This window comes from Hyperolius riggenbachi, chromosome 2 (genome assembly GCF_040937935.1).
Source record: "Hyperolius riggenbachi isolate aHypRig1 chromosome 2, aHypRig1.pri, whole genome shotgun sequence".
In the NCBI taxonomy this organism is placed as follows: domain Eukaryota; kingdom Metazoa; phylum Chordata; class Amphibia; order Anura; family Hyperoliidae; genus Hyperolius; species Hyperolius riggenbachi.
The window spans coordinates 338,880,794-338,895,397 of NC_090647.1; the positions used below are offsets into that span (position 1 = coordinate 338,880,794).

At 43.4% G+C, this 14,604-nt stretch overlaps 1 protein-coding gene across 2 annotated transcripts in view; it reads right to left on the bottom strand.

Annotated features, from left to right (window-relative positions):
• CELSR2 (cadherin EGF LAG seven-pass G-type receptor 2) overlaps positions 1–14,604 on the bottom strand; it is a 144,262-nt gene that overhangs the window by 45,656 nt on the left and 84,002 nt on the right. For both annotated transcript variants that reach the window (XM_068269438.1, XM_068269437.1), the window contains exons 15-17: positions 14,151–14,271; positions 12,974–13,157; positions 2,971–3,072 (exon numbers count right to left, since the gene is read on the bottom strand). In XM_068269438.1, coding sequence (XP_068125539.1) covers positions 2,971–3,072; positions 12,974–13,157; positions 14,151–14,271 — 407 coding nt within the window. The remainder of the gene's footprint in view (positions 1–2,970; positions 3,073–12,973; positions 13,158–14,150; positions 14,272–14,604) is intronic.

The window sequence follows — 14,604 nt, forward strand, 5'->3', positions numbered from 1 at the left end:
AAAAAGCCATAAAACCTAATTAGTCCTCAAATGACATGGAGGACTAATTATAGCGGATCCGAGATAAAAAACTAACTATAACAAGTAACTTGTCTATATATCTTATCTAAAGTTTAGATTTACACAGCAAATCTAGCTGCAAACAGCTTTATTCCTGTGATACATAGTTACATAGTTATTTGGGTTGAAAAAAGACATAGGTCCATCAAGTTCAACCAGAGAACAAAGTACAACACCAGCCTGCTCCCTCACATATCCCTGTTGATCCAGAGGAAGGTGAAAAACCCTTACAAGGCATGGTCCAATTAGCCCCAAAAAGGGAAAAAATTCCTTAGCGACTCCAGATGGCAATCAGATAAAATCCCTGGATCAACAACATTGGGCATTACCTAGTAATTGTAGCCATGGATGTCTTTCAACGCAAGGAAAGCATCTAAGCCCCCTTTAAATGCAGATATAGAGTTTGCCATAACTACTTCCTGTGGCAATGCATTCCACATCTTAATCACTCTTACTGTAAAGAACCCTTTCCTAAATAAATGGCTAAAACGTTTTTCCTCCATGCGCAGATCATGTCCTCTAGTCCTTTGAGAAGGCCTAGGGACAAAAAGCTCATCCGCCAAACTTTATTTATTGCCCTCTGATGTATTCATACATGTTAATTAGATCCCATCTAAGGTGTCTTTTCTCTAGACTAAATAAACCCAGTTTATCTAACCTTTCTTGGTAAGTGAGACCTTCCATCCCACGTATCAATTTTGTTGCTCGCCTCTGCACCAGCTCTAAAACTGCAATATCTTTTTTGTAATGTGGTGCCAAGAACTGAATTCCATATTCCAGATGTGGCCTTACTAAAGAGTTAAACAGGGGCAATATTATGATAGCATCTCGAGTTTTTATTTCCCTTTTAATGCATCCCAAAATGTTTTTAGCTTTAGCTGCAGCGACTTGGCATTGAATATGATTATTTAACTTGTTGTCGATGAGTACTCCTAAGTCCTTCTCCAAGTTTGATGTCCCTATCTTTGTAGTCCCTTACACACTCCAATGAGTTCTGGGTCACCATGACCTTGCTGGTTAGTCTGTGCCTCTCGGATTTACAAGCCCTACTCCATAGAGCCAAATTAATCCATGCACTGATGAGGATCAAACAATCCGAAACAGTCTGTATGCATGTTGGATTATTATGGCTCTGTACAAATTAACAAGCTGACACATCATTGCATTCCAGCAGTTCTGGAGGTGTGTTTAGCTTCTAAGGGTACAATGGTTAATTTGCATATATTCAGCAGTGTTGCTCTGGGAGACATCTCAAGCTCACTCCAACCTGAATTATCGCAAATTCTTTCTGTTTTAAGAAAGCAAACTTTTGTTTTTCTTAACATCTTAGTAAGGGGGCTTTTAGGACCATTGTAGTCCCTTACACACTCCAATGAGTTCTGGGTCACCATGAGCTAGCTGGTTAGTCTATGTCCCTATCTGTAACCCATTTATTTTTTATTGTGCTAGACCATTGGTACGACCAAAATGCATGACTTTACATTTTTTAACATTGAATTTCATCTGCCATTTATGTGCCCATTTAGCCATCCTATCTAGATACTTTTGCAATATGACGCTATCTTCCTGAGAGTTGATGATTCTGCACAATTTTGTATCATCTACAAAAATAGCAACATTGCTTTCTACTGCATCTACTAGGTCATTAATAAATAAATTAAAGAACACTGGACCCAGTACAGACCCCTGTGGGACCCCACTGCTAACAGTCACCCATTTTGAGTATGAACCATTGACCACAACTCTTTGTTTTCTGTCCATTTTCTGTCAATACAATGAGAGCAGACATGTTCTGTTTGTCACATTACACACAGGCAAGCTGCTATGCAGCTCCAGCCCTCAGCCTGTGAACTTTTTGTTCAAAAACAGTGTTTATTCTTACATAGAGCTGCCGCTGTGATTTCTGCCGCCTGATCGTTAAATTCATGAATGGGAACGATGTTCCCATTCATAATCTCCCCGCCGGCACTGTGATTACAGGTTTCCAATGGAAACCTGCGTCACTTCCTTAGTTACAATGTAACAACACATTGTATCCTATGTAGCGTACAAAGTACGCTAATAGGATTTTTGCTCAGTGGGGACATCTTGTGTGCCAATAGTAAAATACACCAACTGACTTTGGGGGGGGGGGGGCGGGGATAACATCTATGACAAGAGGGCATATAATTATTAAATAATTGGCTAAAAATTAGCGGTGGATGTAAAACTGAAAAAATGCACCTTTATTTCCAAATAAAATATTGTCACTATACATTATACTAGAGATATAATTTTAACGTTACAATAACTGGGACAAATGGCCAAATAAAATGTGTGGATTTTAATTATGGTAGCAGGAATTATTTTAAGACTATAATGGCCGAAAACTGAAAAATAATGATTTTTTTCCTTTTTTTCCTTATTATTCCCATCATAATGCATTTAAAATAAAACAATTCTTAGCATAATGCACCACACAAAGAAAGTCTAATTGGTGGCGGAAAAAACAAGGTATAGATCATGTTGTTGTGATAAGTAGTGATAAAGTTATTGGGGAATGAATGAGAGGAGTTCTGACAGGTGAAAATTCCTCTCGTCCATAAGGTGAAAAATACCCACGGGCTGAAATGGTTAATGTCTGCTGCTGCGTACTCATTCTGATTTCCTTTAGAGCAAACTGTACAGGTGTGCAACAAACCAGCTGTTTCAGATGTATACATGGCTTTTACAGACATAGAGGAATGATTTGCATACACCACTTACTGACTTACAAAGATGCATTATGAGTGTTGCTTCTCACTGACTTTGCACTTGGAATATGTAATAATGTTAATCCAACAAGTTATCTTTGTTCCACATCCTCTATATACAATATATCATACTAAAATAATTATCAAATGATTGAGTATATAGTCTAAAGATAATTACCTATGGAACCCTTGGGACATGATACAGCAGTTGGCAGTCCAAATCGTGTTCTCGGCCACCAAATCTCGGCTTCCACAGCTCGGGGGCAGCTGTCATAGTTCACTGTGAAAGGCATTAACAATGAGATGTACTACATGGTATAAAAAAAACAATATTAGTCGCTGAAAAAGAAAAATAATTGCTCAATAATTCATAAAACTACTGGTCTAAATATTAAAGGAAACCTGTCACTATATAATGTTCTCAATGCAAGGATACATAAGGTGACAGGAGCTTACTTAAATTATAATATATTAGAATGGAGCCCTTATCAATAATACAACACATTTGTCTTATTGATATATGCCCCATTTAGAATATTGGCAAGCTAGTCCAATATATATTAATGCAGCTGTAGTGTGTGCTAATCCCTGTATTTAAAAGTCTGCTTCTAACATCTCGACATAGAACTGATGCACAGGCCAGTGTTATGCTGTAACGCCTGGTTTTACACACAGAGTACTACCAAAACTTGAACCCTAACTCCTGCTGCTTTAATGAAAGTCAGGTTATTTTTCTGTGTTGAGGTTGCATAAGTATTTACATGCATAAAAATGTAATACTAAAATGATTATGCAAGCAGGACATATTTTTTTTATTAACCACTTAAGGACTGCAGTCATAAAACCCCTTAAGGACCAGAGCCTTTTTTTCCATTCAGACCACTGCAGCTTTCACGGTTTATTGCTCGGTCATACAACCTACCACCTAAATGAATTTTACCTCCTTTTCTTCTCTCTAATATAGCTTTCTTTTGATGCTATTTGATTGCTCCTGTGATTTTTACTTTTTATTATATTCATCAAAAAAGACATGAATTTTGGCAAAAAAATGATTTTTTTAACTTTCTGTGCTGACATTTTTCAAATAAAGTAAAATTTCTGTATACATGCAGCGCGAAAAATATGGACAAACATGTTTTTGATTAAAAAAAACCCATTCAGTGTATATTTATTGGTTTGGGTAAAAGTTATAGCGTTTACAAACTATGGTGCAAAAAGTGAATTTTGCCATTTTGAAGCATCTCCGACTTTTCTGACCCCCTGTCATGTTTCATGAGGGGCTAAAATTCCAGGATAGTATAAATATCCCCCAAATGACCCCATTTTGGGAAGAAGACATCCCAAAGTATTCACTGAGAGGCATGGTGAGTTCATAGAAGATTTTATTTTTTGTCACAAGTTAGCGGAAAATGACATTTTGTGACAAAAAAAAAGGGAAAAAAAAAATTCCATTTCTTCTAACTTGCGACAAAAAAAAATGAAATCTGCCACGGACTCACTATGCTCCTCTCTGAATACCTTGAAGTGTCTACTTTCCAAAATGGGGTCATTTATGGGGTGTGTTTACTGTCCTGGCATTTTGGGGGGTGCTAAATTGTAAGCACCCCTGTAAAGCCTAAAGGTGCTCATTGCACTTAGGGCCCCTTAGCGCAGTTAGGCTGCAAAAAAGTGCCACACATGTGGTATCGCCGTACTCAGGAGAAGTAGTATAATGTGTTTTGGGGTGTATTTTTACACATACCCATGCTGGGTGGGAGAAATATCTCTGTAAATCACAATTTTTTGATTTTTTTACACACAATTGTCCATTTACAGAGATATTTCTCCCACTCAGCATGGGTATGTGTAAAAATACACCCCGAAACACATCATACTACTTCTCCTGAGTACGGCGATACCACATGTGTGGCACTTTTTTGCACCCCAACTGCGCTAAGGGGCCCAAAGTCCAATGAGTACCTTTAGGATTTCACAGGTCATTTTACGACATTTGGTTTCAAGACTACTCCTCACGGTTTAGGGCCCCTAAAATCCCAGGGAAGTATAGGAACCCCACAAGTGACCCCATTTTAGAAAGAAGACACCCAAAGGTATTCCGTTAGGAGTATGGTGAGTTCATAGAAGATTTTATTTTTTTGTCACAAGTTAGCGGAAATTGATTTTAATTGTTTTTTTTCACAAAGTGTCATTTTCCGCTAAGTTGTGACAAAAAATAAAATCTTCTATGAACTCACCATACTCCTAACTGAATACCTTGGGATGTCTTCTTTCTAAAATGGGGTCACTAGTGGGGTTCCTATACTGCCCTGGGATTTTAGGGGCCCTAAACCGTGAGGAGTAGTCTTGAAACCAAATGTCGCAAAATGACCTGTGAAATCTTAAAGGTACTCATTGGACTTTGGGCCCCTTAGCGCAGTTAAGGTGCAAAAAAGTGCCACACATGAGGTATCCCCGTACTCAGGAGAAGTAGTATAATTTGTTTTGCGGTGTATTTTTACACATACCCATGCTGGGTGGGAGAAATATCTCTGTAAATGGACAATTGTGTGTAAAAAAATTAAAAAATTGTGATTTACAGAGATATTTCTCCCACCCAGCATGGGTATGTGTAAAAATACACCCCAAAACACATTATACTACTTCTCCTGAGTACGGCGATACCACATGTGTGGCACTTTTTTGCACCCCAACTGCGCTAAGGGGCCCAAAGTCCAATGAGTACCTTTAGGATTTCACAGGTCATTTTGCGAAATTTGGTTTCAAGACTACTCCTCACGGTTTAGGGCCCCTAAAATGCCAGGGCAGTATAGGAACCCCACAAGTGACCCCATTTTAGAAAGAAGACACCCCAAGGTATTCAGTTAGGAGTATGGTGAGTTCATAGAAGATTTTATTTTTTGTCACAAGTTAGCGGAAAATGACACTTTGTGAAAAAAAACAATTAAAATCAATTTCCGCTAACTTGTGACAAAAAAATAAAATCTTCTATGAACTCACCATACTCCTAAGTAAATACCTTGGGGTGTCTCCTTTCTAAAATGGGGTCACTTGTGGGGTTCCTATACTGCCCTGGGATTTTAGGGGCCCTAAACCGTGAGGAGTAGTCTTGAAACCAAATGTCGCAAAATGACCTGTGAAATCTTAAAGGTACTCATTGGACTTTGGGCCCCTTAGCGCAGTTGGGGTGCAAAAAAGTGCCACACATGAGGTATTCCCGTACTCAGGAGAAGTAGTATAATTTGTTTTGCGGTGTATTTTTACACATACCCATGCTGGGTGGGAGAAATATCTCTGTAAATGGACAATTGTGTGTAAAAAAATTAAAAAATTGTGATTTACAGAGATATTTCTCCCACCCAGCATGGGTATGTGTAAAAATACACCCCAAAACACATTATACTACTTCTCCTGAGTACAGCGATACCTCATGTGTGACACTTTTTTAGCAGCCTAGTTGCGCAAAGGGGCCCAAAGTCCAATGAGCACCTTTAGGCTTTACAGGGGTGCTCACAATTTAACCCCCCCCCACATGCCAGGACCGTGAACAAAGCCCACAAATGACCCCATTTTGGAAAGAAGACACCCCAAGGTATTCCATGAGGGGCATGGTGAGCTCATAGAAAAAAATTTTTTTTGTCATAAGTGAGCGGAAAATGACATTTTGTGAAAAAAAACATACAACAATTTCTGCTAACTTGTGACAAAAAAATAAAATATTCTATGAACTCACCATGCACCTCACGTAATACTTTGGGGTGTCCTCTTTCCAAAATGGCATCATTCGTGGGGTCTGTCCTGGCATTTTAGGGTCTCTGCAATCATTACATGTATGGCCAGTATTAGGAGTTTCTGCTATACTCCTTATTTTGGGCATACGGGTACTGCACTCTGGGCTGAAAGGAAAAATGACAGTCAATCAATCAATCAATGTGGATGAAAAAATATCTGCCAAAAAAATGTGAAAAAAAAGAGGGGAAGGCGTCTGCCAGGACATAGGAGCTGCCACCCAAAAACGTCCACCCACTCAGCTCGTATGCCCTGGCAAAGCCGATTTATCCATTCACACCGATCGATGTGGATGAACAAATCATTGCCAGAGTTCTTTTTTGATACAAAGTGCTTGCCAAAGCATAGGAGCTCCAACACCACCCCTCAGCTCATATGCCTCGGCAAACGTATCTTTTTTACTGCAGAGGAGAAATCTCGTCCTGCAGCGCTGCATGCACCGACTTGTGTGTAATCTGACAGACACACAATGCTTCTGTCAGGATGCACCATCAGTGCTGCAGCTGGTTGGTCGGTCGGTCGGTCCACCTGGAAGGGTAAAGGATGGAAAAAAGAGAGAAAAACACACACAAAAAAAACAAGCAAGCAGCAAAGCAATAACTTCATTAACATCAACTTTTATAAACTTTAATGAACATTTTTAACCCAAACATTAACATTGGGAACCAAACATTAACTTTTTTGCTTACCTGTTTTTTTTATTTGTTTTTTTTTTTCTTACCTTTCTGAGGACAAACCTCTCGTCCCCCATGGGACAATATGCAAAGTGCAAATCGCACAGAGATGTGGCGAAGTACATTATGCACTTTGTCCCAAGTGAAAGGAGAGGTTTCTGGCAGCATTGTGTATTAGGGTCTCTGGAAACCTGATGTCTGGGTTCACACTGCATATTGGCGTATCCGGTGGGTCGCGCGCACCGCATCGCCCCAAACAGACCTTCAGAGAATACCGCTAGAGTAGCATTCGACAGTAATCGCATTCGGCCTAGTAAGTAACTGCGTCGCCGTAGACTAACATGACTTCCGGGCCGACCCAAATTGCCACAGAAGCCACCCAGTAACGTAGGCAGTAGGCATGCACTAGCGTTAAGTCAAGCACTTCCGGCGTAGGGGGGGGACCGCAAAGTGTGACTTTCGCTAGGCAATTTTCCCTAACGCATCACGCCAGTGTGAAATAGCACAGAGACCCTTGTGTGCCTACTGCTATGTTTGGAGTTCCCTACTCTCTAAAAGTGTATCTGCTCATGATACCTCTGGAAACACTCCCCTAGGCATAGACCAGGCTGGTCAGGACACATGGGACAGTAAACAGAGGTGTCACGCCTTGTTCCAGCCCTGCTGCAGACACGACAACGTTTTCTTGGGGTGCGTTGATTTGGGCCACACGGAATGGGAAAGGCGTAGTGCCTTTCATGCAGCCGGCTAACTGCATTTTGGGGTTGGGCCACGGCACCTCCTGGATACAGGAGTTCCATAACGATGTCTTCCTGGAATTTAAGGAACGCTCCAGTTCTCCCAGCCTTACTGTAGAGAACAAAGCTGTTGTAAATACCCAATTGAATTAGATAAACAGACACTTTTTTATACCAGCGTCTGGTTTTGCGGGAAACTAAATAGGGCCCTAACATCTGGTCATTGAAGTCCACCCCTCCCATGTAAGCATTATAGTCGTGGACGGCGAGAGGTTTTTCAGTGACCTCAGTTGCCCGTTGAATTTGGACTGTCGTGTCTGTGTGAATGGTGGACAGAAGGTAAACGTCCCTCTTGTCCTTCCATTTCACCGCGAGCAGGTCATCTGTACACAAGGCAGCCCTCTCCCCCCGTGCAAGCCGGGTACTAACGAGCCGTTGGGGGAAGCCCCGGCGACTAGGCCGCACGGTGCCACAGCAGCGGATCCCTTCTATCTTTAAATGCTGATAGAGGGCCACACTTGTGTAGAAGTTGTCCACATAAAGATGGTACCCCTCCTGGAACAAAGGTGACACCAAGTCCCACACAATCTTGCCACTGCTCCCCAGGTAGTCAGGGCATCCGACCGGCTCCAATTTTGAGTCTTTTCCCTCATAGACCCTAAAACCATAAGTATAGCCTGTGGCCCTTTCACAGAGCTTATACAGTTTCACCCCATACCGGGCGCGCTTGCTTGGGATGTACTGTTTGATGCCAAGGCGCCCGGTAAAATGTATGAGGGACTCGTCTACACAAATGTGCTGTTCAGGGGTATAAGCATCTGCAAATTTTGATGACATGTGGTCTATGAGGGGTCGAATTTTGTGGAGCCGGTCATAAGCAGGGTGGTCACTCCGATGACAGGTTGTGTTGTCATTGAAGTGCAGGAAGCGCAGGATCATCTCAAACCGTGTCCTGGACATGATAGCAGAGAACATGGGCAGGTGATATATTGGGCGCGTAGACCAATAAGACCGCAATACATTCAATTTGACTAGACCCATGTTAAGGAGAAGGCCCAAAAAAGTTTTAAGTTCGGAAACTTGGAGTGGTTTCCACCGGTAAGCCTGGGAATAGTACTTATTCGGGTTGTCGGTGATGTATTGTGTGGCATAACGGTTGGTCTCAGCCACAATTAAGTCGTAGAGATCCTCGGTGAAGAACAGATGAAAAAAGTCTAGGGCCGTTACTAGATTATCTGTCTCCACCTGGACTCCAGACTGGGCGGTGAAAGGGGGCAGTACGGGTGCGGCGGAACCAGGGGATTGCCAATTGGGATTTGCCAGCACCTCTGGAAGACTATGGGTAGTACGGGCCCGTTTTCTTGGTGGCTGCGACTCGGGTCTTAATGCACGTGCCACCGAACCAGTTTCAACTTCCCTTCTGGTGCTCACCACTTCACCAGGGTCTACGGAAGTACTGGTGCCAGGTCCAGGAGATGCTGCGCTGCTGGTGTATGCCTCACCATGAAACCTCAGACCAGCGCTAGCACCACTCTGCTGCCCTTGAGGCAGATCCTGCGCCACCTGCGGTCCAGTGACATGGGGTGTGGTACGCCTGGCTCTAGCCGGGACCTCAACCTCGTTATCGCTATCGGTCAGCGAGCCACTGCTGTCCACAGGTTCGTACTCTGACCCAGAAGATTCGTCGGATGAGATGTCCCAATCGTCCTCATCCGACTGGGCCATGTACCTGAGAACCTCATCATCGGAATACCCCTTTCTTGCCATGGTGGGCTGCTAAATTTAGGGGGTATTCCTCTGAGACTACCCAGGAAAAAGAGCACCTACCTAGCAAAAGGGAGTACTTGCGGAGCAGAAAGCTGTGGTCACTGAGTTTTGGAAAAAAAAAATCAAAACTGATCTTTACAGTGCCACAGCTATTGTACAGTGTTTTTTGCAGTGATCAGAAAAAAAATTCTGTCACTGCGGTGGGGCAGGCTGAACGCAAGTGCAGGCGAACGATCAGGCCTGATCGGCAAACACTGCGTTTTTAGTGGATCCTAATGACCCCAATATAGATCTGTGTGCGATCAGTAATGATCACTTACAGATACTATATAGTACCAATGCTGATTAGCGACAGTGATGACGCTAATCAGCGACTAATTAGTGACTGTGGTGCGGTGGGCTGAGCGCTAACTGACACTAACACAGGGGCCTAGCTAACTGGCCTAACTGTTAACACTAGTGATACTAAAAACACTATTTTTAGATCACTAGGATAGTGACCGGGGGGGGGGGAATCAGGGGGCAATCAGACAGCAATGGGGGCAATCAGAAACAATCACAGACAATCAGAGGGCAATCAAGGCAATTACAACACAATTAGAGCCAATAAGAGTGATTAGAGGGCAATCACAGCCAGTCAGCGCAATCAAAGCCAATCGCGGGGCAATCGAAGCCAATCACAATACAATCGAAAACCAATCACGGGACAATCGAAGCCAATCACGGGACAATCGAAGCCAATCACGGGACAATCGAAGCCAATCACGGGACAATCGAAGCCAATCACAGCACAATCGAAGCCAATCACGGGACAATCGAAGCCAATCACGGGACAATCGAAGCCAATCACGGGACAATCGAAGCCAATCACAGCACAATCGAAGCCAATCACAGGACAATCAAAAACCAATCACGGGACAATCTAAGTCAGTCACAGGGCAATTGAGACAATTGGAGCCAATCAAAGCACAATCAAGCGTTACAAACAGGAGATTAGATATACACAATGGCAGGGGGGTGATCTAGGGCAGGGTGGAGTGATCAGAGGGAGATATAAGGGCAGGGGGGAGGGTGATCAGGAGCCTGCAGTGACAGGTGGTGACGGGGTGATTGATAGGTAATTACAGAGGAGAAAATAAGCAAGCAATGCACTGGCGGGGGGTCTGTGGGCGATCTGAGGGTTCGGGTGGGTGATTGGGTGCCCGCAAGGGGCAGATTAGGGTCTAATCTGATGGGTAGCAGTGACAGGGGGTGACGGGGTGATTGATAGGTGATCAGAAGGTAATTACAGGGTAGAATATATGCAAGCAATGCACTGGCAAGTTGATCAGAGGGGGTCTCAGGGCAATCTGAGGGGGTGGGCGGGTGATTGGGTGCCCAAAAGGGGCAGATTAGGGACTGATCTGATGGGTAGCAGTGACAGGTAGTGACAGGGGGTGATTGATGGGTGATTGATGGGTGATCAGTAGGTGTTTAGAGGAGAGAAAAGATGTAAACAATGCACTTGGTAGGTGTTATGAGGGTGGGCCTGTGGGCGATCTGAGCGTGTGGGTGGGTGATCAGATGCCCGCAAAGGGCAGGTTAGGGTCTAATCTGATGGGTGGCAGTGACAGGTGATGACAGGGGGTGATCGATGGGTGATTGACAGGTGATTGACAGGTGATTACAGAGAATAGCTGTATACAGTACAGGGGGGGGGGGAGGTCTGGGGGGGGGTCTGGGGAGGATCTGAGGGTGTGGGGGGGTGATCAGGCGCCCCCAGGGGGAAGTTTAGGACCTGATCTAAAAGATAGCGTTGACAGTTAGTGACAGGGGGTGATTGATAGGTGATTAGGGGGGTGATTGGGTGCAAACAGTGCTGTCAGGGGGTGGGCAGGGGGGGGTCTGATGGGTGCTGTGGGCGATTAGTGTGCAGGGGGGGCAGGATCAGTGTGCTGGCATTTGGACTCACAGTGCTGCCTTCCTCTCTGGTGGTCGATCGAGCGCTGTGACCACCAGGGAGGAGGCAGCGTGTATAATACGCTTTGTTTACCTAACAAAGCGTATTATACACTTTCAATTGGCCATTTCAAAAAGTTGCAACCCGCCGGCGCTGCTGATTGGCCGGCGGGTTGACGTCACATGTGGGCGGAGCCTAATGCCGGCGATGCGCGCGCAGTCCGCGCGCGCGATCGCCCGCAATCCCCTCCCCCAGGACCCGACGCCATTCTGCGTTACGTGGTCCTGGGGCTGCCACTTTGCCGCCGCCAATATGAAGTAGGCGGTCGGCAAGTGGTTAACTAATAGAAAATGACTTTCACACATAACTAAGATAATGCACAAACTATATGTCCTCGAATATAAAGTTGACTTTGTGTATAAGTCAAATCCAATATTTGACCCTCGTAAGCTGGACTTTTTTTATTGACTCAAATATAAGTCTACCCAGCAACTTTATTGGAATCACATTGGTGACCAGGAGGAATTAGCCCCTACATTTTGGGGCCAGGAGAGGTTAATGACTGCGCTGCATAAAGTATTGCTGCCATTAACCCCTACTGTCCCTAAAGTGCAGCCAGCAACTCCTCCAGGCCCCCAAGTATATCAATCACCCCCCCCCCTTCATAGTAAGTACTGCAGCCCAGTATCTCCCCCCCCCCCCCTGCTCTTTCCTTGTTAATTGTTGTGGCCAGGATTTTCAGACCTGTGTTTTCCAGAAATTTTCTTTATCAAGGAGTTGTCACTTAGCAATGGATAAATTGTTGCAAATGGGAATGGTTATGAGACAGAAATTTAGTTCTGACTTGAGTCAACCCGTGTACTTTTATTTAGTTAGTCAGACCAAAATTTCTAGACTTATAGTTGAGTGTATACAGTAAGTATTTTACACATTAAAAAGGAACTGTAACTAAGGATTGAATCCCAATCAGTAGCTGATACCCGCTTTCCAATGAAAAATCTTTACATTTTCTCAAATGGACCATCAGGGGGGGGTCTGTATGACTGATATTGTGGTGAAACCCCTCCCACAGTATTGAGTCAGGACCGAGGTCCTGATAGTTTCCTGTCTGCAAACCTTGTTACATTGTGGGAAATAACAGCTGTTATATCATGATTTAACCTAGATTAAGCATTAATTCCATATTCTATATGTTATGTACATCATACAGTGTGAAAGAGCATGTGAAAGAGCATGCAAAAACGTAACATACTGTACAATGTTTACAGAAAACTGTACCTTCACATCCACTGGCTGTGACTTCTGCAAAAGGATTGTCACACCGATCACACTGCCGGCCTATGACACCTGACTTACAGGGGCACTGCCCAGAAATAGGATCACATGTTCGGCTGAGGGAACCAGTGGCATAGCAGTCACACTGTATGCAGGCCTCAGATCCAGGAGGATGAAAATGATTATCCTGAAAATAAAAAGACGTGGAGAAACTGAGTCATAAATAACAGAGAATGAAAGGAAGAAGAAAACAAATCATTAAAACTAAAATAAAAAACTCTTACTGCGAAGACCATAGGGCTGCTATGCCGTTCTTGCAATCATAGCTCCCCACAGAGTAACACTAGGTGGCACACACATGCATACAACACATCTGTTGGTGTAGAGCCCCCGCCTACACAACAGGCATGCATTACTGGACTGTATCGTGACTGGGCGTCATATATAGTCACTCCTCCCCATCTCTTTTAAACATTCTATCACCCCTGCATTTCTCTCTTCTGTGATAGTCAGTATAAGTAAAATGTTTACCTGATTATTGATCTTTCTCTCTCCCTCTGTTGTACTTTCTATTCTTCTATTTTTAGGTTCAGTACAGACTTGCAATACTAGCTGCCTGAAATGTTAATTCCCTTTACAACCATAGTCCTTTCCTATTTGCCTAGTATTATATTCTGCCCCATGGAGAAGGGAGAGGGCCAAGGACCCCTAAATATTGTCTGTAACCTAAATTAATGTACAGCGCTGCGCAATATGTTGGCGCTTTATAAATACAATAAATAAAATAATTTAAAAAAGGACAATTGGGAGTGAGCTACTGTGAGAAATAATGGCAGTTGAGCATGGTTTTCCAGTAAGCCTGATTGATAACAAGAATGCAGTAGGTATCAGTGGACATCTGTACATATTCTACAAAGTTGCCCAACACAATCAATATATAACTATGTAACTATATGTATATTATTAGTGATACTGGAAATATACTGGTACTTCAACATAAAGATTTGAACATCTTGATTTTCCCATGGCTAATAATGTGCGGCCCTAGACAACTAAGGTGATCAAAACCACTGGAAATAGTATTGGAGATCATCATGCCACCATTTTACTCAAACACCAACTATCCATCTTTCTACACACACAGACTGCTCTATACTGAGAATCTTATCTGACATCTCACCTTGCAGTGACATTCTCCAGTTGTTTTGTTACATTCCGAATCAAAACCTTTGCTTGTATCACAGTTACATGGGCCACAGACAGGATGTCCCCACCAACCACGTGCACATGGCTGATCCAGCCTGTAAAGTACAGTATAACCATAAGTAAAGGCAACCATATATGTTTGCTGACTTAAAGGGAACCTGAGATGAGAGAGATATGGAGGCTGCCATATTTATTTCCTTTTAAACAAAGCACGTTGCCTGGCAGTGCCCCCGATCCCATGTTTCTAATACTTTTATCCATACACCTGGAACAAGCAGACAGACCTGGTGCCCTGACTTAAGTCTAACTGGATTAGCTGCATGCTTGTTCCAGGGTTGTGACTCAGAGACTAGTGCTGCCAGGAGATCAACTGGAATTGTTTAAATGGAAATACATATTGCAGCCTTTCTATCACTCTTACCGCGGGT